The sequence below is a fragment of the Rhinolophus sinicus genome, chromosome 17 (assembly GCF_057876585.1).
Source record: "Rhinolophus sinicus isolate RSI-liver-muscle chromosome 17, RSI-T2T, whole genome shotgun sequence".
NCBI lineage: Eukaryota > Metazoa > Chordata > Mammalia > Chiroptera > Rhinolophidae > Rhinolophus > Rhinolophus sinicus.
Window position 1 is genome coordinate 6,699,726 of NC_142517.1, and position 27,201 is coordinate 6,726,926.

Below are 27,201 nucleotides of genomic sequence, written 5' to 3' on the forward strand. Positions count from 1 at the left end.
GAAAGACAATGAGGGAAGGAGCCAAGGGCTATCTGGGGAAAGAGCGTTTCAGGCACAGGAAGAAGAAATGCCAAGGCCTTGGTAGTGGCCTCTGACTACTGTTTCCAAGGAACCAAACAGAAGACTGTGTGCTAGGTCAGAGAGTGAGGGAGATGAGGGGTAGAGGACAGAAGTCCATGGAAGGAAGGGGTTTTCCAGCCAATCGAACAGCTCTGGCTCCTACAAGGACGGAGATGGAAGCCACTCAAGTTTCAGATTATCCTAATATTGTTTAAGCCCATGAAAAGATATTAATTTACAGTAACAGTATTTATATTAAAATAAACACACACACACACTATTGCAGTTACAGCTGAACAGTAGCTCTACCTTATTAGCAGTTCTATAACCCAGTACAAGTCATTAAGTTTTGTCGATCTTTCTTTTTTCATTTATAAATGAATGGACTGATCACAATCTGCAATGGTTAACTTTTCTTTAAAAATAAAAAACCCCACAAGCAAACAGTTTTAAAATCAATGAAAGCCTAACTGCTGTGACTGCAAGGGGATCTGGCCCCTCCTTTGCCCTCCCAAGTACTGCCCTCTGACCATCAAAAATCTTCTAAGAACACAGACAGAAAACCTGTGGACTAGAAGAATGGCACATAGTCTGTGGCTCTAAAATTCTACAATCCTAATTTACTCTAAATTATTCAGACTGAATTTCCATCAACGCTATTGGTCATCACTTCTTTAATTTCAAATTATACTCTCAAAATTTATAGTGACGTTTACACTGTTTTCAGGGTGGCCCTCATTCCTTCGTTATCAACTTCTTCTGTTATTATACTTAAAATCTGTAAACTTTATACAAAAATACTTAACATTTTCTAATCTACTTTATTGTTCTTCATTAGCAGATTAAAAGATCTAACTCTCTTAACATTATATAATTGAAAAAATGGAAAATATACATTCAAAACTAACCTAACATTTGAATGATTAAGATGGTAAATAGACAGCTTTTCCTTAAAACAACTTTCAGATTACACTGTTCAAGATTAAAAACAAAAAGAAATTATGAAAATAGAAACAATTTTTAAAGCAACCCATCATATACCTCATTGGCTCCACTGAACAGAGGTTCTCCAGTGTGCATTTCAACCAAAATACACCCAAGGGACCACATGTCGATAGCAAGGTCATAAGGCATTCCCAGTAGCACCTCTGGAGACCGGTAAAAGCGACTCTGAATATACTGGTATATCTGAAATATATTTCACAATAGTATTAATTCCAAAATAAGTTTTCTTTAATTGTGGTCAACACTAGGTGAATATCAATCTAATATTAACAGAAACAAATAATTGGCTAACTCCTAAATTAGGGCTCCATTTACTGATTTCAACATTAGACTATGAATATTAAAGAACTAAACATGTCCCCCCTTTACCCTTCTACTATCCCCCCAATCCCCAACACCCTCTGGTAATCACTAAACTATTGTCTGTGTCTATGAGTTTCTGTTTCTTTCTCTGTCTTCTTCCTTTGTTGCTTTCAGTTTTATATCCCACATTATCAGTGAAGTCATATGGTTCTCGACTTTTTCTGTCTGACTTACTTTGCTCAGCATAATAATCTCAAGATCCATGTAGGTTGTCACAAATGGCACCATCGCGTCTTTTCTTATGGCACAATATTTCACTGTGTATATATACCACATCTTTATCTAATCATCTATCGAAGGACACTTTGGTTGTATATTTGAAACCTATGTAATTTTACTAATCATTGTCACCCCAATAAATTTTAATTAAAAAAAAGGAAAGAACTAAACATGTCAAGCGAGTGGTTAATCTGACTGAAATGCAAAATATATAAAATGTAAGTGTTTTCATTTAGTCCAATCCTAACTGGTAAATCATGATATATCTTAAAACAATTATGCCTTATTAGGAAAAAATATTATTGAGAATAATGTATTTCTCTATTAATTATTTTTTCTTGATATGGCTGGCACTTAGTTTGACATTAACTTAAGAGCTAAACTGTATTTAAGTTAACCTTCTTTAGGTTAACTTAGGTTACAATGTATTTCACCATTAAGACTCAAATAAACTCTGTACAACGTAACTGAAAACGCAGGCATCTGCACTGTATTAGTATCACAGATAAATCCTCGAAACATTGCCATATGAAGATTCAGCTGGGAGTCTTTTCTGGCTCATCACGTCTCTGCCCGGTCCCCCTCCTACCTCAATCTAAGCTTTCTCAGAAAAAGACACTCTTGAAATGGATTGTCGTCAATGAAGTACTCTGAAAATGTCTTGAGAAACCAGTTCATCTTCACTTAGCCCAAGTTTATATCTACTAAAGCAAGTATCAGTAAAGCAAAGAAAGTTTTATTTAAAAAGAATGAGAAACAAAATCCTCTTAACTACCTAACTCCACACTCAAACAGGCAGCCAGCAACATGGTCTTTTTCTGCTTTCTCACAAAAGCCTCTGTGGCTTCCACCTACAACTCCAGCCAAGTCTCCAAGAATAATAATCTCATGCCTCCAGAACCAGGTCAACCCAACCTTAAGGCCTTCTCAGAGTGAAGAAAGTCTAATTCAAAGGGACCAGGAAGAAGTATTACCTTTCCAAGTTTGTACAAGCCAAGAGCCTCATTAAGCCTCAAAGACTCCCTGCTCCTGTGATGGTCTTATTTCCCCCCTGAGGTAAGTCAGTCACCTCCACATCCAGTCTGATGACTGCAGAGACTGGGTCACCCACAAGGTCGTGCACCAGAATCCCGAGGGACTCTGACCGATACACTTGCCCTGCCACTTTCTGATGCTGAGCCAGGAGGTCCAGGGTAGGGTCACTGCATGTGTATTTTGGAAATGACTTCCCACACGATTCTGATACACTCACGTGGTTGAAAACTCACTGAGCTAAAGCAATAGCTATTTCAGTTTGGCTAGAGAGAGACACTAGTGTTTGATATTAGGACAGAGCATACGATTTGGTTTAAACAGGGAACATTTTTCCCGAGTCTAAAATCTACCCAAATAACTTCCAAGATGGGTATATATTTTCCAGTCATAAAATATACTTTATCCCACATGAACAACTATGAACATGTCTTAATTTTCAGAGGCATCTGAAACAGCAAACTTTGCTTACTACGCCTTCAATTTAAAAAATTATTTCAATAATCTATATAGCATTGCTGCCATAAGATTATCTGCAGAAAATAACAGAGTCAGACAATCCTGTTGGCTGGCTATAAACCTTCAAGATTAAATTCACCTGCTGTATATAAAACCCAGTAAACAGCTGGACAGTACAGGAAATCTCACTAATTTGAAAACACAAGAAATGGAAAGCTACTATCAAATAGTAGTATCTAAATGTCAGTTGTGTCCCCTTTTTTTTCAAAGAAATGCAGTTTCAATGTTTTGAAGTGAATAGAACAGTTTAAAATGAGTAAAATATTATCAAATGGTGATCCTAATTCTTTTTAAGTAGAGAATAACCTATAATTTCTATTTTACAAATAAAACACGCTCTTCAGAGTAATGCTAGAAATAATGCTAGAAAAAAAAGTAGCAAAAATTTCCTATCCTAGAATCAGCTAAACTTAAATCTCTTTTCTGCTACAGACATGTCTGTTTTTTAGCAGTCTGAAGAAAACCAGTTTGGACAAGCGTCAAAATTTATATAGTGAAAATAAAACTTAAAATTATTTTTCAAAAGCAGTATGTCTATCAACTGTGTAATTTCTGTATTACCATGTGTGATGCAAAATTACCTGCATTTTTTTCACCCATCAGTTTTTGAGGAAAAACATTTATCTTGATCTATATTTTACAGTAATGATTTAATGTTCTAGTACTAGAATTTCCCCCAATTTATACAAAAACCTCTATTTGGGAAAGATAGATACAAACCACCTAATATTTAATTTGCTCATCTCCTATTCTTAGTCTTTGAACAAACATATAATTTTTAAAAATCCCCTTTGAAAAACCAATACCTTCCAATTCAAGGTATTACTATTTGCATTTTAAAAGGTATTTCCACAAAATAGGTATCAACACAAGGTGATTCAAGTGCTACATTTTACAGATAATCACCTTGTAATTATTTCCAAATCGTATACACATTAATAACATTTCAAGAATATACCTATTTTACCTAATTGTATTTAATTCACAAGTCCTAAAATGTACTTACCCTCTGCCCCAATTGACAAGAACTGCCAAAGTCAACGATCTTGATTGCACTGCGTTTGGGGTTACACAGAAGGATATTCTCAGGTTTTAGGTCACAGTGAATGATACTAAGTTCTGGAGTCGCAAGGAAAAGCAGTGCAGTGCACATCTGCTGTGCAAATTTTCGTGTTAGGTTCAAAGAGACACCTCGAAAATTGGTGTTCCGCAACAAGTCATAGAGGTTGTAGGACAGCATTTCAAAAACTAAACAGAGATGGTTTCGAAACATAAAGTGGCGTTTCAAATGCACTGAAAAGAGAAAAAAAGTTTCATTTTAAATTCCACATAAACCAATAAAATGAGAATAACGTATGCATAAACTCTCAAACAATCTGTAACATTACAATGTCAAATGCAGAGTGAAAATCAAGTTAAAATTGGAGATCAGCACTCTGCAGTAATAGCACATTCTTTAATCAGTTAAGAATATCTAAATTGTTCATCTGCTGAATTAAACAGGTGCAGTGTCTGTCAATAAGCAATATAATGTAAGAAATACCACCAAAGTGCCTTGTTTTTTCAAAAAAATTAAGTCAGGTCTGAAAACCTGAGTAGCAAACTGACAACCAGTACTGAAAATACTTGGGTAACTTTATCCTCACTTGTAAGAGAAAATGCTTTCTACTTCCTGAGAGCCCTACCTCAACCCATAACTGCATCTGTCTAAGCCCCACCCACCGGGATCTCCAGTTGGTGACAATGCTGTCCTTAGCAGCTCTCTCTGGGAAGGCTTTGATAGATACACAATCTGCTTTGCTGAGCCTCAGATTTCACTAGTCATTTTCTGTAACAACTGTCAAAGGCAAACATAGATTTTTTTTTTTTTCTTTTAGGCAAGTATAGCAATGTTTGAAAACCATGCTTTGGAAGGTATGAGAGTTCATAATCACAGTATTTGATTATGTTCATCAAACTGGTACATGGGACATCTTGTGTAAGACTGAAGGTTTGGGAAAACTTCAAAATAAAGCTCAATCACAAGAAGAAATTATAAGAAGCCTTATGAATGGGGAAAGAGAATACATTACTTGCTATCACTGCTGACCTTCTAAAAAAGCTTAATATTCGCTCGCTAAATTGCTTCAAAGATTGTGCTTTAATTAAGATTGACTTCACTTCAGATGAGGTCATTCAATAAAATGCTGCCCCCTTCACTATAAAATTTTTACATACACCGAACAAGCACCCATAACTCAACTGGAATAACATAAAACAACCATTTGTCGAGGTTACCTTCATTTTTGTCTTTTAGTATCATAACAACAGGTTTCTCTACAGAGTTATCTGGAATAATTACGACAAGAATAACAATGACAGAATTCAACGTCTGGTCCCTGAGGAGGGGGCTACACTGAGCTGTCCTGGTAGCAGTCCCCACAACTGCCTCCCTGGAAACAGTGTACACCAATACTGCTTTTAGATCATTCCTGATACACACGACCTAAAATTAGGTTAAGTAACACAATACAAACTCTACATGGCTCCATGGGAGTCTGTACCACAACTCAACACTCTGCAAATTATCAAAAGAGTCCTTAAAGGTTTCATAAGAATGTAACCTTATCTTCTTAATCACTGAAGTTCCTTGGTTTAAAACTAACAACAGCTCCATGTGACAATAAGACACCCCATAGACATGGTCCATGCAAGAGTTTTAATACTGTCAAGCAGTAGCCACAAGTGGAATGCAAAAGGGAACTGATGTCAGAAGAATTCCAACGCGATTATGAAAACCCCTCTAAGCAGCTGTGATTAGAATGTTCTTCCAATGGAACACCAATGCACTGGGTTCTACTCAACCTTCCTACGCAGTGCTCATCTGCTGCGTGTCTCTAGGGTGCGAAGCACTAAGGCCACTGCCAAAGAACTCTCAAACACAGTGTATTTGTTTAGTCTTTTGAACTGAACTTCAGGGAGCATGGAGGGTTGGCAAGACTTTGTTCTAGGTCTAAACTGAATTTTCTTTTAACCAGACCATGGCAGGTACTAAATAATCCAGGTAAGAAATGATGCTACATGGTCAAGCAGTAGATTTTTTTAAGAGGTCAAAAGACATAAGACTATAAAACATCAGAATAAACTAGACTGATCAATTACTTCAAAACATAAATTATTTACATCATTAAAGAGCAATATGACTTTCAGACACCTTAAATTTAAGGTATCAACTCTACTGGCATGGCTGTGTCTAATTCTAACTTCTTCTTCTGTTGTTTTCCTATATAGAACCTCAGTTGCTTAAAACACTGTACATCAGAACTTAAAAAAAAAATCTGTAAAATACAATCAACGATTAGTTTACTAAAAACAAAATAACAGCCATTATTATCCAGAACTGAGTAACATTTATTGAATACTTACTATAAGCCTGACACATTTTCTTTCAAAAAGGCAGAATTAAAATATTACAGCAATGCACCACCATATTCTCTAATACTTAAGCAAACACTCAAAACACAACAAACGAGAGTGAGAAGAAAGGAAGGGGGAGGCATGTGCAGTGAGCACTTTATAAGTCAAGCATCCTTAGAAGGTCCTTCCTGTGCTTCCAAGCCCCTTGAAGGGAAATAGGCTCAGTTTATACTAAGTTATAATCACAGAAAATAGCAAATGACCAGTAAGTGTAAAGAGGAAGTTTTAAATACAAATGTTATTACTATGGATTATATCAAAGAAGAAACTAAGGAAGAAAAAGTAATAGTATAAGCTCATTTTATTGTACAAGAGGGGATGAAGGGTGTTTCATAAATGAAATCTAACCTGTGTATCTTAACCATACACCTTTAAACATCCATTTTTTGTTTCTACCACTGTTGGGGGACTAGAGAACTATAATGCCCTTTCTTATTTTCTTAAAAAGGAGTTCGCTAAATAACATGTAACCTCATGTTTATCAGGCAAAGCAGGCATTTCTGAACATAAGTTGCTATGTATACATGGCCTACAGGAACTTCTCTAATTGGTTCTAAAGTCTCTTATATTTATACTTGGCAGCAATTTGTTTCCTGGTGGCACATAAAATAATGGTGTCTTACAATCACTGGCATCTTAGATTTGATTAATAGTATTAAAGAAGGTATAATTAGAAGATGTTTTGCCCATATACCAATTGGCGCCAGACTTCACTATTTTCCTAATTCTTCTGTCTCCTCTTTTTGTTTTCAAAAAGAGGGTTAGGCAGAGGTAGGTTCAGATCCTATCTCCAGAGCTCTGAGACCTTGTATACGTAACTCGTGGTACAAACCGTCTGTGATACAAAGATTCTACCACCTACCTTACAGGACTGCTATGACCATCATAGATGATGGAAGAAAAGCACAAATAATATGGTAGGAGTTCAATAAATGGTGGCTGTCAAACTGACAGTCTGGGGAGGAGCCTGAGATCTTGGCTCAGACATCCCGAAAATGGTTCTATCACCAGTAACAACAAGTTAGCTTACTTCTCATTTCTGAGCTGTGTGAGAAACTGTTACCAGAAAGAGGACACTGGATCAATACGCATGATGAAAGCAAACAAATGGCACTTGTAAGTTGCTCCCCCCCCCCAACGCCCAAAAAGAGAAACTATTCTCGTTTGCTTCTAAATCGTACACCATCTGGAACGCACTTTCCCAAATACTTAGAATATTACTGCCAGATCGGTAACTTATATAAATCTATCCCCTCCAACAGAAATAGTTATATTTTTAGTCAATCACTTTAAGATAAAATCGACATATTTTTTTTAAAAATAACCATTAACTCAAATTTCTGGTCTGGGTTAGGGCCCACTGCTTTGTTTGGCTGTTTGTTTACCTATGTAGTATTTCATTTCAGTGTCATGTTTGTTCATGAGCTCAAGAAGTCGCACTTCTATCTGGGCTTGATTCAGAAAAGCCTTCTTGTTCTTTATGATTTTAATGGCAACCCACTCTTGCTCCACACGATCATATGCCTTTACAACCTAAAGGAGAAGAAGGAATAATTCTGTTTCATCAATGGCAACAACTTCACAGCAGTTTACAATTCACCTTAACTGTACACTGACCTCTCATTTTCTGACCTTCCTAATTAGAAGAGATCCATCCGTTTCCATTCAATTATCATCCATTTACTATTTTACAATCTTTTGCGTCTTTACAGTATTTCTAAATATCCCCAAACAGAGACCTTACTAAACAAAATTGGATTAACTATTTTCCTCCTTCAAAACTAAGTTATAAACCTTAACAAGTACTTCTATTTTTCACCTTTCTTACTAAGTAACATTATAAGACAATCTTCCAACTATTCTTTTAATGGAAGGAAAACCTGGTTTAAATCCCAAGTATTAGTGTAAAACATTTAAAAAGTTGTAAGTCACCTGAAAAAAATGTAGATAACTTTCTAATTTTAGATTTTCATAGATAAAAACATGAGTATGTAACAGAAGGATTAGTTTACACACACACACACAAAAATCAAATAGAAATGATCAGACAAGTTCCATGACATATATTAAATGCCATAATTAGGGGATTAACAGTTTTAAAATGAGAATCAATGCTATAAGGACAGTGGAGTGTTCGTGACCAAATCACAACACACACCTCTCATTTTAATTTACTCATTTTAAATGAGTTTCATACTATTAACAAAGAGATTTACATAACAATTAAGAAATCAATACATAGATAAAACTATCTCTACCAATCAGAAATAACCATTATGGGCCGGCCTGGTGGCTCAGGCGGTTAGAGCTCCATGCTCCTAACTCTGAAGGCTGCCGGTTCGATTCCCACATGGGCCCAGTGGGCTCTCAACCACAAGGTTGCCAGTTCAATTCCCCGACTCCCACAAGGGATGGTGGGCTCCGCACCCTGCAAGTAAAATTGAACACGGCACCTTGAGCTGAGCTGCTGCTGAGCTCCCAGATGGCTCAGTTGGTTAGAGCGCGTCCTCTCAACCACAAGGTTGCCGGTTCGACTCCCGCAAGGGATGGTGGGCTGTGCCCCCTGCAACTAGCAACGGCAACTGGACCTGGAGCTGAGCTGCGCCCTCCACAACTAAGACTGAAAGGACAACTTGAAGCTGAATGGCACCCTCCACAACTAAGATTGAAAGGACAACAACTTGACTTGGAAAAAAGTCCTGGAAGTACACACTGTTCCCCCAATAAAGTCCTGTTCCCCTTGCCCAATAAAATCTTTAAAAAAAAAAAAAGAAATAACCAGTATAATTAAGTTATAGTTATATTATATGTAATCTGAATAGGTAATAGTTTTAGATACGTTATTTAGCACATTCAGAAAATCTGAATTCCAATGTGTAGGTTGAGTACCATTGGATTACAAGAAGAGAATGGAATGCATGTTCTAAGATTTACAACAGTCAAGGCTAAATATATTGTCAATGATAGATTATAAACACCTCGGCTAAAATCAAACTTGGAATGAAAAATGCAGTACCTCTGCTTTCGCCCAGTTCTAAAAAATACTATCTGTTGTCTTTTAAATCAGAGTCTTCCCAAGTAAGCACCTGACCAGTGGTTCTGACATCCTTCTGTTTCACTGACTACACTGACTGCACCAAGAGTTGCAATTCACTGCCCAGATCCCAATGGTCTCAAGGACAAAGGCCATTAACAGGGCCCAATTATTTACTGACTTAGCAAACAGTTAACCTGCTAAATGCTAAAGCAATGGTTTTCCACCCTGAATGACTCATTTAATAGGCAGTTTTTCACAAATACCAATGCCCAGAAACCAGTCACAGAGATTCTGACTTGACTGGCATGGAGCCTAAGTATCAGTCCTTTCTTTTTCCCCCAAAGCTCCCCGGGAAGTTTCAATGTGCAATCAGGACTGATAACCACTGGCTAAAGAAGTGAAGGAGCCCCCTACTGAACAAGGTCTGGCCAGGTCAATATGGAAGACATTATCTGGTGAGTGGTAGGTCCGGAGTCTGAGCACACCTCAGCGTAGGAGGGATGCATCAATGTGACCTGGTGAAATGGAGTTGGATGTCAAAGAGGCCTGTATTTTTCACAGGTTTACTACACTCACTGGCTCTTAGAAACTAAGAGTGTAAGAAAATCAAAGTGAAGGGGAGGAGGAAAACATCACTCTGAGCTCAAAGACTGTGCATTTAGGGAAAACTAAGTTTAGAGAGTAGGCTCTCTGGCTATAATTTTCATGGTGGACATCACAAAAGTAAAAACATCCTGTCGAAAGCAACTGCCTAAATAAACACTGGTGAAATTTTCAAGGTGAACCCTATATTGAGGGTGTTCACACCTTACTTATGAATAAGAGGGGGCCTCAGAAATACCTTTACTCAAGAGGCTCTGATAGAGAAACAGAAGCTGCTTCTGACAAAAAAGTAAAACTTTCATAAAGAGGGACTCCCAAAACACTGAGAAATCAACCCCAGACTCAGAAGAAAAAAAGGTTACACATCAAGGAAAAAGCCCCTGAAATCATCAAAATTCCCTGAAATCATGGAAAGGGGCACACATATTATACGTGTGACATCAGGGCCTGGCAGAGTCACACCAGAGATCCAGACCTCTTTTAACAGCCATGTTCGTATTTCCTTACAAATTTAGTAACTTAGATTTCTCTGGGTCTAGGCCTGTGGCTGCTAATGGCCTAAGTATCCTTTTTGTCCTAAGCATGATTAAGCTGACAACATGATGAATTTGTTCCACACAGGTTGAAAAGAGGCATATTTTGCTTTCTCTCAAGGTAGGAACAAATAAGTAAGAGCACGCTAGTTCCATAGTTTAAAAAAAAAATTTTTTTTTCAAAAAAAAAGATAGTTCTGGACATGTCATTTTGAGACCCATTCTAGCCTCATCATTAAAAAGTCAAAAGAAATAACTGGATTGCGGTTAATGACTGACTCACAGCACAAAGGTTGCAAAACAAAGGAGACTGGGCTTAACAGTAAATCACGCCTCAAACAAAACAGAGCCCAGTGACTCAATGAGACAGAATTTACAAATGCAAAGAGCTAGGGGATCCATAGCTAGAGAGAAGGCTTTCTCCAAGTGCAAGGAGGAGTATTTGCTAGCTCTTGGTCTGGGCACAACGGATGAAAAAGACTCATGTACTTAGGGTTTTGCGTTTTGTATTGAGGGTGGGCGGTCAGGCGAGGAAGGGAGAATTATGGGAGAAGGAAGAGACCAGGAAGGAAGAGGAAGAAACCAGGGCCTTCCTCTTATTCCTGGTAGAAGCTGCTTGAAGAGCCTTTCCAGCAGAATTACCCTGGTCACATTGTCAGCTGCTGATGCTGTGAGGATTTCAGGAGGAAATCCTGACGGCCCTCTGCCTGCCCACTGAGAGGGCTGAGACAGTTAGTTAGATGAGAAGTTGAGAGGAAGTCCCAGGGTACAGCCCCTGGCGTTCCAAGCCCCCAAAAAAACCAGAGGGCACCTGCTGTGCCAGCTGAAAATAGTCATTCTTTTTTCTTTGAAGAGGAATCTCAGACAGGAGGTAATTATCTCTAGAATTCATAATGAAGAATCATCCACAGACTGTACAAAGCCCATATGAAAGGGGCAATACTATCTCTATCAGTGATTAAATCAACCACGTAGTCATTACTAGTAAGGTAAGTACCTGGTAGCTATAGAAAGTAAATAAAGGGGAAAAAGTTCCACTGGGGTTTTTATAGCTGGCGGCTTTTCTATTTTTAGAGAACGGTAATAATCCAAATACATAACCATCATGCAGATCTATTTACAAATATTGAAAAGTATAGAAATGAGGAAAGGGTGCAAAAACATGATTCACTAACAAATTATTTCTAATTTATGCAATTCAGAATTTTCCATTAAATTACCTGTCCAAAGGAACCTTTGCCTATCAAGGAATCAATTTCGTAACGATCCATCCACTTCTCTCCGTTTTTTACAATATAATCATAGTTATCATCGTCATAACCATCATTGTAAACCTTCCGTTCCTTCTTATGACTAGAATCGTCTCCCTGACCCTGTTGGTGCCTTCGCTTCTTTTTTGCATAGTAAACCTGAAATGGGAATATATAGTGTTAACTGCTTAATTTAAAACATTATTGGGGATTAGGGGAGCATATATCAAGAGACAAATCTGCTATCAGTAGGAAATTGATGAATTTTTATTCTATATAACAAATACCAAAAAGTGAAATAATTTTCTATAGTTGCTATTTTAATTCTAGAATAACACTAATATATAACCAATGAGAAATGTCTACAGTGACCTTCATTTGAAAATTATACTGTTTATACATTTTATAAATAGACGTTAAGTAACGGGCCCAAAAGAATCCCATTTCAGAAGAGAAACAGGACCCGATTCACATTTATTTTTTAAACTAAGGTATAATTTATATAGTGAGGTGCCACAGATCTTAAGAGTGTCGTATGAGGGATTCTGAAACACATGTATGTGCTGAACTAATCAACAAATGCCAAACAAAATAAAGAACACTTTTATCCTCCTCATGTTCAAGTTCCCTCATGCCCCCTTCCAGTCAATCCCAATTTTATATTTGATCATAAGGTAAAAGATTTTATAAATGAAAGTTTAAATGTATATAAACTGATGTTTTACTAATCTAAAAGGCCCTCTGAGACATGCCCAATTTTTAAGCCTATAATGATTTAACAATGAAAAACAGCGACTCCTTCCCCTTTCCCTCCCTCCTAACACTGAAAACCTTGTTGCTGATCACAGATTGGTTTATTTCCCTTGTATGTTTTTCTTATAAAATAGTTTTTAAAACCAGTAAAAAATAATAGGTGAACTAGGCAATGGTCTAAGTAATTGGTAAGTAACTGAGGAAATCATAAATTGGTTTCACAGAATAACATCAGAAAAACTCTAGCTTCAACAAAGTTACTGTTAACAGTTTAACAGGAACTTTATCAATTTATCAGATAGTAATACATTGACATAATAAATTATTAACAATTTATCGGATATTTTCAGATAAAAATTAGTTTGGCACATCTTTTATAATACAACACATTAATTATATACATAATCCAATTCAGAAATGTTCCTCATTGAGTTCATTCTAATTTTATCTAGTCACGTTAATAATATTGGCATTAAACAGCATCAAATTGCTGCAAAAATTTATATATACATAAGAAGAATATTTTAGTTAAATGGCTCTAAACTTGGTAGAGGCTAAACCTTTAATGTGAAAGAATGTGGGCTCACATTGGAAGAGGAAAGAAAGCACAGGCACATCACCCTCCTCCAGTAAAGCTCATTTACTAATTAATTATGGAGCCCGAGTTGAGGCTAGAAGCAAAGAGCAATCAAGCCAAATCTAAGACACTAGAAAAACAGTTTTTGGTGGCAAAGAGCCAAGTTGGAAGATGAGTAATTCAAAGTGCCGTCTATGTTTTTATCCTACCCACTTCCACCAAAAAGGCTTTTAGCTATCTTACAATGAAAAGATTCAGATAAAAGAACACACATAAAATTTAAAGACAATTTAAAACCACAGAAATATAGACAGATCAAATAAACCAGGCCAAATGCCTGTTAACTGGGCATTAAATATATCTCAGAGCTTCCTGACATCCACAGCAAAAGTAGAAACAGGTATATAAAAATTTAAGCAAAATTCTAACATATACATACTTTTACAACATCATTATAGCCTCACTTTTCCTTTCTTGTTTTATAGAAGCTATTACAGAAATGATAACTCAGCATATATTAAAGACAACTCTGGAAAAAGGGAGAAGTTACCTAAAATTATCTTAATTCTTGCAGTCCTTGTCAGTATATCTTCTTTTACATAATTATAATTATATTATCTATAAATCATTAACTTACCAGTCTTCATAACAATTATCAATATGACAATCACTGGGGTAAAAAAGTTTAGTATGTTCAAATAGGTCACAAAATAACTTTTTATCCCTGCTTGATTGTAAAATAGACACTGTTATAACAAATCAATAGTCTTACCTCATTAATATGCTTATATGTTTTGATCAAGTCAACAGAGAGTTTTCTCAGGGGGGCAGTTGCTGGATCACGGAAGGTTTGGGGCATCCGCCTCTGTAACATGACAATATCAGGCATCACCTTAAATAGACAGAAAAGACTAGCACTTTAACTATACTTCACTGGTATAAATTCCCTCTTCTGTAACCTGTGTGTATATATTAAAACAAAAAAAAAGACATTGACATTAGAAGATTATACGTTTTCTGTTCTCTCTTTCAACCGGATTCCACTGAAGACAACCACTGGAACAAATCAATGAAATTAGCAGATCACATGCCCGGCTGTTGGTTCCCCAAACTAAACAACGGGATCACAGACATACCCCGGTACAGGAGACTCACAGGACGCTGCCCAACAGGGCTTCTCCCCCATACACTCAGACCACCAATGAAAAATTTCTTTTGAATTATCCCTAAATCCTGACCTGATTCACAACAGTCAAAAGCAAACCCAACTTTCGCTTCCTCACACAGGATTTCAAGACCCAGCTGGCACCACAGAGCAGGCTGGTGTGGAGCTTGGTGCGACAGTACAGCTCCCAGCACCTCCCGACGGTGCCCTCCGACAGGCACCCCTGTACATAAGGCTGCCACGTGCTCTCCCTCCTTGAACACAGCGGAGTAGAGCTCGGCCTCCATATCCCTTCCCCCGGCCCTGCCGGGTTACTCTCCACAGCACTTACCACTATCTGACTAGATACTGACGCTTTTACTGGTTTTAGTTTTTTCTCCTTCTTCCACTACAAGGAAAATTCTAAAACAGCAGGGATTCTTTTGTTCAATGTTGTATTCTCTTTGCCTAAAACAGTGCGCCTGGCAAAGAGTGAGTGTTTAATAAATATGTGAATAAACAAATGAACCCATTGTACCAATCTCTACTTAAGATTACACACCAGCAAGTGACCACAAACAAGTTCCAGAGGACACCTTAAAATTAATGCAACTTTCTTTTAAAAACCTCATTTAGCCACACGCCGTGAACTCCTCCCACCCACCCCAATCCTAAACCACATCTCTCTCATCATCCAATAGGCAGCCAGGATTCCACTGTGAGTGTCCAGCTAGATGGCGGAGGGCGGGTACATACAGTTCCTCTCCACAAATACTCAGGGATGCTACAACCAGCGCCTCAACGACTGCTCGGACACACGCTTCCACCAGGTGTCATGATGGAAGGGATTCCCGGCGGGGCTTTCTGCAATCAACAGATCCGCCAAACCAATTAATTACATCAAGGTATCCTGGGCCACTGCCACTCGCCACCCTGGCGTTCCTCTCTAGCTCTAGTGGACACTTCTGCCAGTAAAATCTCCTGAGCCAGCAGCTTCTGCTGCAGCCCGTCTCAAAGAACACTGGGGTCAATTTGAGGGGCAGAGAGACAGTAACATCATACCAAGACCTCACAGAAATGACTGGAGCTTTGGGATAATTAACCAAATTAACCCACACTAACAAAAAACAGAGCGAGGCGAAGGCTGCAAGGTGACAGTGGACAGAATAGGAAAGAATCACCATTCATGTGGTAGGAAAAGATGGAGTTCTCACAGCAGTTACCTAGGTGCCCTTTCTCTTTAACCAGTATTGACATTAGTTTTCTCTGCATCTATACTCAAACTCTACAAAGTTATTATCCAGACAGTAAATTCACTGATTACTGTTAAGTTAATAATTATCTCTCCTCTCCTTTTTAAAGTTCCAAATAAGGCTTAAGGAGAAAAATCCCCCAGTGATGACAACCATTTGTCTGAAAAGATAGTAAGAATTAATAAGAAAATCTGAATTACTTAATTTTTCTAATATATAGTTTTATTTTTCTAAATGTAAACAATGGGTACAGCTAGATTCACAGAATATTTTACTCTTACACTATTCCTTGAAGACTTAATTTAATGAATAGGCAGTTATCAGTAATAAGCATGTCGATTATTTTTATGTGAACGAATGCTATATACAAAAGCATTTAAGGTAATAAAAGAGGTTTTCCTTAACGTATTTCCTTTTTATTTTTTGAGGCCCTACAGCATTGTTTTCATGCAGATAATTTCATGCAGGGTCTCAGCAAGACCTAGCTTGGACTCCTAGAGAACAGCCTCACTGCGAGGCTGCACAACATCTGACCCAGTGAAATAGTTCACTACCACTGTAATAAAAGCTGATAGACGGTATAACTATAGTTAGGAACAAATTACGTAAGTAGTTAATAATAAAATAATAGTAGTGGCAAGTATTTGCTACGCGCACTGTTTTGAGCATGCATATTTCTACATGTCTGTCATGTAATCCTCTCAACAGTCTCCTGAGAATAAGTAATACTCCTGTCACCATTTTACAAATGAGAAACCTGAGTCTCTGATGTAAAATTACTTGACAAAAGCCTAGAGCCAGTGAAGAAAACAGGTGAGATGAGAACTGATGCCAGGAGCTCCATCAATTTTCTACCTCTAGTCTACCCTCTTGGTGGAATCACTTGAAGGCTATTTGTTGGGTAAAATAATTGAGTAATAAACATCAATAAAATAAGCATATGCATTTATTTAAATTAGTTATGTACAAAACTGTGAATGTGTTTAAGTTTCCAACTTGCCCATTTACAGTTCCCCTGGTATTTCAAACATCTGAAAAAAGAACCAGTGACTACATCTTTCTAGGAGCAATTATGTTCACTCAAAACACCAAAATCACACAATCAAAAAAACAATTTTGCACGCAGAGTTCAGAACATGAAACGGGGTAGGAACGTGATTCTGATTGAGTAACACCGTTTTTCTGCACTCAATATGAGAATATGCTTTGTGCTTGGCACTTCACAAAATATCACTAACTTCTTCAACAACTGGCCAAACTCTGCCTACAAGGCCAAATCGATTAGCTGATTCTAAACTAAATACCTTGCTTTTCTTATATACCTCTGGCAACAGAAGTTATATACCTCTGGCAATAGGGGCATCTGTACATACAAACCAGATGCGTATGACCAAAAACTGCCTTCAGACCAGACACTATTTCAGTGCTTCAAATAGTGCCTTGTACAGAGTAGGTGCTCACTATTCATGGAAAGAACAAATTAATTTCTACAAGCAAGCTATGTAGCATTCCCTTCATTAACTTTCATTGTGATTTCATGTTAGGTAACCAAATTCTGTTTTTAAATATTGTGCTGCATAAGCAAAACCCAGAATAGAAAACAGCTTTTCCAAATATTCAGTTACACATCTATATACTAAGACAAGCATTTGCTGTTTTCTCTACTTCCGGCTTCTTACAGTCACAAAGTCAGGAGAACGTACAGTAACATAGCAAGCTCCTTTATTCCCTGCCCAACTGAAAGAAAGCCCATGGTGTTGAGGACCCAAAAGCTTTCCAAGCTAAAGGTGGCTAGTCCCTTTCTACCACACCTCCCCTCCAAGTGTCCTCACTGCAAAAAGGAAACCATGAGATAGCCTCTGGCTGTGCTGCCTCCTCCATCTGGCCAAGAGAACTAGAAGAAGCCACACCCCCACTGCTCACATCTCTTGACCTTTCTGTGCGAAGACACAGACCACAAAGCAAAACAAAAGCAGTAGTTTGCACCTCCGGCTTAGATCAGCAATGAGAGCTAAAAGATTTTTTTCTGAAAAGATTCCATAGTGTAAGACCCTGAACTTTATTCAAAAATTGTTTCCTAGTTTAATGTCTATTCTATCCATTTATGTTCACTTCATATTTTTACATATAATACAGAATTAGAAACACTGTATTTTGCCTTCTTCCTATTTTGAGAGCTATTAATAAAGTTGAATAGCATACTTAACACATATCTAGAGCACTGGTTTAGTTTAAGAACTATGAAAGAAACTGAAAACTGGAACAGCCCAGACATCCATCATCATACTTTTCTACACTTGCTTTCACCCTATTTCTTGTTTCCTAAATTTATCCTTTGAACAAAACTGTGTTTAAATTTGTATGAAACACTAAGTACCAGAAATAAAATGTTCAAGTTAACTCGTTTCAATTTACTTGTACAATAAACCTTATTTAAAAGACACTGACAGGATAATTAACAAGAAACAATGGAAATCAAATAATGAAATTATAGCAGTTTAGAACTAGAAGGTACTTTGGGAGGGGGGCAAGTGGGGGTCTAGCCTGATGTTCCCCTCTTACTACAGGCAAGGAACAGATATTAAGGTCCATGTGACCCGACTTATCCCATACAACCAGATCACGTGACCTGACCCATCCCATACAGCCAGATCACGTGACCTGACCCATCCCATACAGCCAGATCACGAGTGAAGACTTTGAACTCGTGTCTTATGCCTTGTAGACAATGCCACAGCAGCACAGTTCTGGTGTTTCACACTTCAGTTATAGAAAGATCTCTTCTAATCTGACCACCTTAGTAGGTTCAGAAATTTCTGTGGTTTGACAGAAGTATTTGAGTATTATTTTATATTATAAATACTGAATATGAATATTATACTGAAAAGACAGCCTTTTACATCATATGAATCTTGAAAAATATTTACAGCTTAAAATGAAAATACTAAGTGAATTATCTCTTATTTTTAAAAATCCATAAATAAGATGTTAGTTGTACCTAAAAATAGATACTTTGCTAAATAACCTACTATAATAACTATAAAAGTAACTTAAAGGACTGGAGTTTTTCTAGCCCTGTGCAGATGCCGGTGTTAGAGCTGAAAGAGGCCTGTTACTAAGAAGAAAGAAGCCTGGCTGGACCCCAGAGCCCATTGCTTCCACATTTAGCGAAGTCACAAATAGGAGCTCAGTCCCATCAGCTGTGAAACAGACAAAAACAGGAATCCTGCCTGATAGGCTGCTTTTGAACAAACAGGAAAATGAATCCTAACATACTTTGTTTCTTGAAAGTGCAATGCAAACAAATCACTGTGCTATTACTACTTTTTGGACGTCCAGCGAATTTGCTTCTGGTACACAATTAAACACTTTCCAAACTTGAACATTCTGACCAACTGCTCCAATTCTCAAATATGTAACTTCTCATTTTACTGCATAAAATAAATTCTTAAGTCCTGCCATAATTCATCTTACTGCTTAACTGAATGTTATTCACAGGCTATACACATTTTATAAATAAAGCTAGCTCAAACTTTACTGACAAGACCTTATTATAATACATACAAGGGTACCCCCTAACAGTATTACTGAACTGTAGCCAATTGCTCATTATAACCATGTTATTGAATTAGAGAAAACACATTTCCTTCAAATAATACAGTATAAGAAATACTTTGAAATTTTCCAAGTTTTTGATCACCACTTGGTATATTAGACCAAATTCCCAAGTACATGGAAAAACAGCCATTTTCGTCACTCATCATACACTCAACTCTAGTGGGGAAAGAAACTTTACCACATTCTAGGTAGTAAAACAAAATTGTCCGCAAACCAAAAACTAACATAGTGGGTACACATAATTCAGGAAGATATTAATAATACACATGTACACACATATCCATGGATATATGTATGTGTACCAAGAAATTTCAGCATTTATTCTCTTTCCACTGTCTATTTTATGGAAAACTGCTGAATCTCTAGTCTAAATATTAGAATGAACAACATAGTTAATTTACATTACATTTCTTTCAATTTTAAGGAGTTTTGTATTTATTGTTATAAACATGTACTAAAGTAGTTTATAAAAGCACAAAATCAGCTCTGTAAGTTTGCTATAATGGAATCTTGTTTTCCTATAACTTACATTTTTTTCTACTTTAACCACCTTTCCATAAAAATAAGCTTTCAGTTTCTTTAACTGCTATTCTTTAGAAATAACTGTTCCCCTCCCTATCAGAGAATGAGATGTGATTATGAATGTTTTTTAAGTGAAATACATAGAAAATAGAAAAAACAAACTTTCAAATGCAAACTTTTGAACACCGTATTTTGTCAATCCAGAATTCCTTGTGACATGTAAAACTGAAAACCATTATAGCATTTTGTCTATTTACCACTCAGCCATTTTAAGGAATAAACTACCATTCCAACAAAACATTTCGGATACACTGTGAATTTACCTGGTTAGTTAGAGGTTGCTGAATCTGGTCAGAATAAGATAAGGCAGAAACCTGCTGGTCACTTATGTTTGGCTGGCGACGGTCACTGTACTGATGTGAATGGGGCATCTGTCCAGCCATCTGAAGGCCAGCAGCATGGAATGAAAATGACGGTGCAAGCCGAACAGATGAAGGTTTGCATGCTGAAGTCTCTCCTCCTACGAGAAGACAACAAGGGAGGTTAAAAGGAGGTATTCACAGCCTAACGTCTGTATCTTTTGACATGTCTGATAGTTCTTTATAGAAGGACTTTAGAATGTTCAATAATATTAAAGACCAAGACCTCTAAAACTACAAGCAGGTATACATACAACACAACAATTGCATGTAAAATGGTATAAAATATAGTGGTTAAAATGAATATCTATAAATCTCTATTAAGAGGAAGTATAAGTAAATTTTTTGTAAAGCAATAGGAATAACCTTTAATACTTATTTTCACATATAGGATTTTCATCAGTTGAGAACCATAAATTATATAGATAATCTCTAAATTCTTATGAAGGGCCTCTCCGATGGATCAGCTCCTTAGAAACCAACTCAGTGGAACATGCTGAGATTCTCCTCTGCACCTGCCAGGTGTATGGCAATCAATATGCCCAGCATCCCCAAAGCAGGTGAAAGATTTATCCTAATGGTGCTCACCACTGTTGCAGGAAAGTAAAGGCTGAGTATACAATACAGGAAAACCTAGTCACAGAATGCTGATTACTCTGGACTCTTGCAACACCGTCCTAAGAGAACCTAGACCTGGCAAGCTCACTACAGGAATGGTCAATAATTATCCCACGGGTAGTCTGGGCCCATCCATGGTCATGATTTTCATGGTAGAAATGGAAAATAAACACTTTGGTCCATAAAAGTATTTGGCAGCCAAGTAATAAAAGTTGATTCTTCCTTAAAGAAATTAAAAAGAAAAACAAAAAAAACCCCTTCTTATATTCAACCAAATTTGCAGTGACTAAAGCCGAAAGGCAAAGCGTAAAACCCAAGTCAACAAACTAGACCCAGAACACCGCCTGTCTTCCTCAACAAGCCCCCAACTCCACCACACAGGACGTACTGTTCAGCGCCAGGGTACTTTTTCTAAGATCTCCTTTTTCTGAGACATTGGCCCAACAGTGACAAGCACGGATTCCCAGCCAAGCTGCCGCAGTCTGAAATTTCAGCTCCACACTTCCGAGCTGTGTGGCCCTACACACCTCATTTCCTGATAATGATAGGACCTACTTCACAATTCACAAGGCTGTGGTGGAGGTAAAGTGTTTTAATACATGCACAATACTCAGAACAGCTCAGACAATTAATAAACGGTTCAGTGTCGGCTGCAGGTCCTGTGCTGTGCTGGAAGGACAGGACGACGGGCACAGTACCCACGCTGGTGAAGCAGTCTCCACCTGCATGCTGCACAGACTCCACAAACAGAAGAAAACAAAGCTCAGGTCCCCTCAAATTTAAGTTCCTCTTCTTTCTACCCCAGTCCCCCAGAATCAAAGCTCTGAGAGACGTGCAGAGTTCTTTTCCTCCACACACCACCCACCACATGCGAAGAGTTGCCCAGTCTTCCATTCCACGATTCCACGTCCTGTAGAGCAAGCGCCCCAATACAACCTCTTCCGTTCAGCTCCATTACCCCATGCCTCACTTCGATGACTGAACTAGATTCCTAATCATTCTTTTTGTCTTTACTCTGCCCATCTGCAAACAACTGTGCATTTCTTCAATCAGATGGCCAGAGTGACCTTTCCCAGATGCAAATCTCACGTCCTCCACCCTCCTCACCTAGAATAGCACCTGCCTTAGCACTGCTTTTCAGACCTTAGCTTCTACCTCCCTCCACTACAGCACGTGGCCCTAAGCTGACTCACAGAACACGGTTAATAACTGTCTGCCAAATACGTACAGTGACAATGTTCCTACAATGACCGATGAGGTAACTTTTCTGAACATTTCACTACTCACTATTAAGAAAAAGTCAACTCAATTATGTGGAGCAATTCTGTTGGGTTGGAGGGGGGGGGGAACCTAGGAATTTACCCTAAGGAAATAATAGATGACGTGCACAAAGATAGTTAAGTAAGAGTGTTTATCTTGATATTGTCTGTAACAGCAAAAAATTGGAATCCTAAATGTCAAATAATGGGGGAAAAGGAGGTTTTAAATCTGCATGTTAAAAACACAAAAAAACTGGGAGGAAATGTAAGCAGCTCTTGTAAGTAAACAGTAAAAAGACTGAGGCCCCGAATGGCAAATTACTTAACCACTCTGGGCCTTCGCTAGCCCATCTGTGAAGCAGAGATATTAGGACACTAAGGCTAGTCCCTTGGGCTTCTTATGAAACTGAAATGAGACACCACAAGTAGATAAACAGAATGGAACCTGGTACATCCAACGCACATTTTAAAATACTACTTGTTTCTGTTATTGATGCCATTATTATATACCATGTTTAAACTTATTTACTGTTATAGAAAAAAGTGCAAAAATCATTTTATGACTTAAACAATTGCCAAGAGAGAAAAAAAGCCATCTTCCCAGAAACCGCCCCACTGCTGTGACCCTTCCCAATCAATACCTAATTCCCTCTTCCCCAGGTTACTACGACCTTAACCTCCAAAACCGGATTAGTTTTATCTTTACATAAATGGATCTGTTCACGTCATGCTAAGCTCACAATAAGCTCACAAGCTGTAGTTCAGTCATTATTGTCATAGCATCTCATTACACGAACATCTGATGGCTTGTTTATCTATTCTTTTGATTGACGTTTAGATGATTTCCAGTTCAGAGCTATTATGAATACTGCCACTAGGGAGATTCTTGTTAAGTGTCTTGGGGACACACGGAGAAGCTGTTCTGCTGCTTCTCCACTAGCAGTTCATGGAAATTCCCTCTCCCCCACTGCTTCCCTCACACTTGGAACTGGGTCTTTCTAATCTCGGTCACTACAGGAGGCCTGTAGCGGGAGTCCACTGTGATTTTAACCTGTATGGCCCTGGTGACTAGGAGCATCTTTGTATTTCTTTATTAGCCATTTGGATCTCCACTTACAGGAAATGCCTATCCAGGTTGCTTTTCCACTTTTCTATCAAGAACGTCTTTTCCTTACAAATTTCTAAAATTAAACAATTTCTATTTTTAAACATATTTTAGATATGAGCCCCTTGCCCCTTATAGGTTACACATGATTTGCAATGTCGTTCCAACGGTGTTTTTGGATGAACACAATCTCTTATCCACTTTGGCTTCAGAATCAGTACTTGCAGTGTCTAAGAACCTTATACCAAAGTCATGGAGAAATTCTATGTCATCTTCTCGAAGTTGGGTTGTATCATTCACATCTACGTGTAGATGGACAATGTTCTTGGATTTGATTTTTTATATGCACGACAGGAATCTAGTTTCATTTCCCCCCAAAATGGACATCCAACTGACCCAGAATCAATTATTAAAAAGACAAACTTTGTCCACTGCTCTACAGTGCTATATCTTTATCATAAATCACATGCCCATAGGTGCTTTCATCTGTTTTGGGATTCTCTGTTTTACCTAACACAGAGTTACTTAGATTTCTTCTCTCGTTATGCAAGAACCAGACATTGTCTAAATCAGAATACCGTTACAAGTTTTAATATCTAGTAGAGAATTTTGTTCTTCGAGAATGTTTTAGCATTCTAAGCCCTTTACGTGTCTGTATATGTTTTAGAATTAGCTCATCAAATTCACCAAAACCAATTAAGCCCATGTTGGGATTTTGGTTGAAAGTGCATCAATTCTATTGAACAGCACTTTCCAATAGAATTTTCTTCAATGAGGGGTTTATCTGCACTACTAGCACTGCTGGGTACTTGAACAGTTTTGGTTTTTGCTTCCCAATCCTTAGTCTTCCTCTTGCCTTATTCCACTTGCTGGGACTTCCAGCAAAATGATGATTAGCAGCTGCAGGTACCATTGTCTTATTCCCAACCTCAGAAAGAAAGCTTTCAGCACTTCTCCAGTACGGTGGTTGCTGTAGGGTTTTAACTGATTTTCAGAATAATGATGCTCCTTTCTAGTTACAGCTTGCTTAAAAAAAAAAAAAAAAAAAAAAAAAAAAATCCTTTGCCCCACGAATGGATGCTGAATTTTACTGCCGTGTTTTCCCAAAAATAAGACCTAGCTGGACAATCAGCTCTAATGCGTCTTTTGGAGCAAAAATTAATATAAGACCCAGTCTTATTTTACCATAAGACCAGGTATAATATAATAATATAATATATTTAACACAATAAATATATAATATAATACCAGGTCTTATATTAATTTTTGTTCCAAAAGACGCATTAGAGCTGATTAGGTCTTATTTTCAGGGAAACAGGGTAAATGTTTTTCCTGCCTCCATTGAAATGACCTGAGTTTTCTGGTGAGACACATGAACTGATATTTGAACGCTGCACCAGCTTTGCATCCTGGAGTACAGGCTGGTCATGGTTATCCTTTGGTGGTAGAATCACTAGAGAAATCATCTGGACCTGGAGTTTTCTTTGTGGGTAGGTTTTTCACCTGAAAGTTCTTTAATAGGACTATTCAGATTTTGTATTTCTTGGAGTGGCTGTTTGGTATGTTGTATTTTTCCAATAGCATGTCCACTTTATCTAAATTTCAAATGCACTGACATCAAGCCCTTCAGTGTCTTCTAAGTGTTTCTTTCGATCAATGAAGGTATAATTGTACTGATATCCCCTTCACCTCAAGATTGGTTGAGGTTTTCTCTTTCTTCTTTGTGATCAGCCTAATCAAAGGTTTATCAATTTTATTAAGTATCCTATCTCTTACATATTTCCTATTTCTGCTCTCATCTTGTTCTATTAGTTGGCAAGAGACTTGTATTAAAAACCTCCCATTTAAGTTGTTACTGGATTACCTAAATTTAGTTGTTACACCTTCCTGATGAAGAAAACCTGTTATCACTGTAAACAGTCCCTCTTTGCTTGCATAATGCTTTTCACCTTGTCTTCTATAAGCATGGCTACACCAAACTTTCCCTTAATTTTTGCATGGTATGTATTACTGTCAACTTTCCACTTCCTTCTATTTTATGTTTATCTCTTATAAACAATATGTAGTTGCGTTTAATTTATGTATGAACACTAATAACTTCTATTTATCCCAACTGTTTTATGTTCCTTTCTTACTTTCTGCTGGATTGAATTTTTAGCCCCCACCCATACAAAAATTATTTTATTATTTTTTGTTATCTTACACATTACAATACCCACTATATACCCTCCTTGACTCATCAAAATCTAATTGCTCCTTTGATATGTACACTATTGTTGACTTGTATATGTATGTGTGTACATACACACAATCACAATACATCCACTAAATCTTCCAGATGGGTAGAATAAGACTCAAGGATACATTTGAATGGAATGATGGGTAATTCTGTGATAACCAGAGAGTACTGTACTTCCCCGAAAATAATTCCTAGCTGGACAATCAGCTCTAATGCGTCTTTTGGAGCAAAAATTAATGTAAGACCCAGTCTTATTTTACTATAAGACCTGGTCTTTATAATATACCATATCATATATCATATCATATCATATCATACCCGGTCTTATATAAGACCGGGTATAATATAATGTAATATAATATAATACTGGGTCGTATACTAATTTTTGCTCCAAAAGACGCATTAGATTGTCCGGCTAGGTCTTATTTTCGGGGAAACACGGTAACAAAAGAATTACAAAGAAACCGTTAGCTGTTGCTTGATTGTTACTGCTGTTAACTATCCTCCTAAAATACTTCATTTTCTGAATCTAGATTCAGTCAATTTATGTGCATTAAATTCAACAAGCACTTGCTGAGGGAATACTATGGCATTGTTTTGTGGGGTGACAATGGCACTCATGATCTATAAGAGCACTTCTCAAACCTTAATATGCTTACAAATAACCTTTCAATCTTGTTAAAACTACAGATGCTGCTTCAGTAGAATTAGGGTAGGGCTTAAGAGTCTACATTTCTAATATGACCCCAGATAATACCAATGCTGCTTTGAATAGCACCTAAAAACAATGTAATTGCTCGCCTTAATAAAAGAAAGCCATTTTCCAACTAATGTTGAGTAGCAGATAATCCAAAACTATGCTATATTCTGACTACACAATGTGCTATAGAGCTTTCCTCTACCCCCAACAGACTGCCTTCCTAGTTAGATTTTTGGGGTGTGTGCGTAAGACATTAACACACATTTCCAGGCATAAGAGTGGTATGCTAGGTGACAAAGAATCTGATGCTCTTTTTAAATTTTGCTGTAAGTAATTTGAATGTGAGTTAACAAGAAATAACTAACTACGTTTTTCACTAGTAGGAATTCCTCTCGAAATATAAGACTCCAAGACAAACTAATATGGGAATTTCTTGTCAAATTGATTTCATAATTAAGCAAATCACCATGGTTTTTATTCTTTCTAAAGTTTCCATCTTCCCTTTTAATTCAAATGTTAATCAGAAAAGGGGCAGTTCATCATAGAGATGATAATAATAAAGTATTAGGTTAAATTTTATGAAATTGCTGATATTAGACCTCCTTTGGCCTACAAACTTGCAATTTCATATGGTTTAACCTGATATCTACCATATTATACATAATCCTTATTCAACTAAATTAAAAATTGGCTCTAATATTTTAGCCCAAGAATGTATCACAATACATGTAGCAATATCAGACACTGTAATTTAATGATGAACTTATAATATTTAATTCAAAATGATCTTCAAAATCATTATTTGGAGTTCAATTCCAAAATAGTGTTTTAAATTGCTGCCAAATGGTATAAAAAGCAAGCTAGAGAAAAGCATATATGTGGGGTCCTTCTGAACTACACAGATCTTTTTTACCATG

General features: G+C 37.3%; 1 protein-coding gene across 7 annotated transcripts in view; it reads right to left on the reverse strand.

Annotated features, from left to right (window-relative positions):
* DYRK1A (dual specificity tyrosine phosphorylation regulated kinase 1A) overlaps positions 1 to 27,201 on the reverse strand; it is a 139,975-nt gene that overhangs the window by 22,424 nt on the left and 90,350 nt on the right. For 4 of the 7 annotated variants that reach the window (XM_019730315.3, XM_074325414.2, XM_074325413.2 and 1 more), the window contains 6 exons: positions 20,268 to 20,464; positions 14,180 to 14,299; positions 12,048 to 12,236; positions 8,040 to 8,187; positions 4,205 to 4,491; positions 1,102 to 1,248 (listed from right to left, as the gene is read on the reverse strand). In XM_019730315.3, the coding sequence (XP_019585874.2) occupies positions 1,102 to 1,248; positions 4,205 to 4,491; positions 8,040 to 8,187; positions 12,048 to 12,236; positions 14,180 to 14,299; positions 20,268 to 20,464 (1,088 nt within the window). The remainder of the gene's footprint in view (positions 1 to 1,101; positions 1,249 to 4,204; positions 4,492 to 8,039; positions 8,188 to 12,047; positions 12,237 to 14,179; positions 14,300 to 20,267; positions 20,465 to 27,201) is intronic. The other 3 variants (XM_019730317.3, XM_074325423.2, XM_074325409.2) reach the window with 1 other exon arrangement.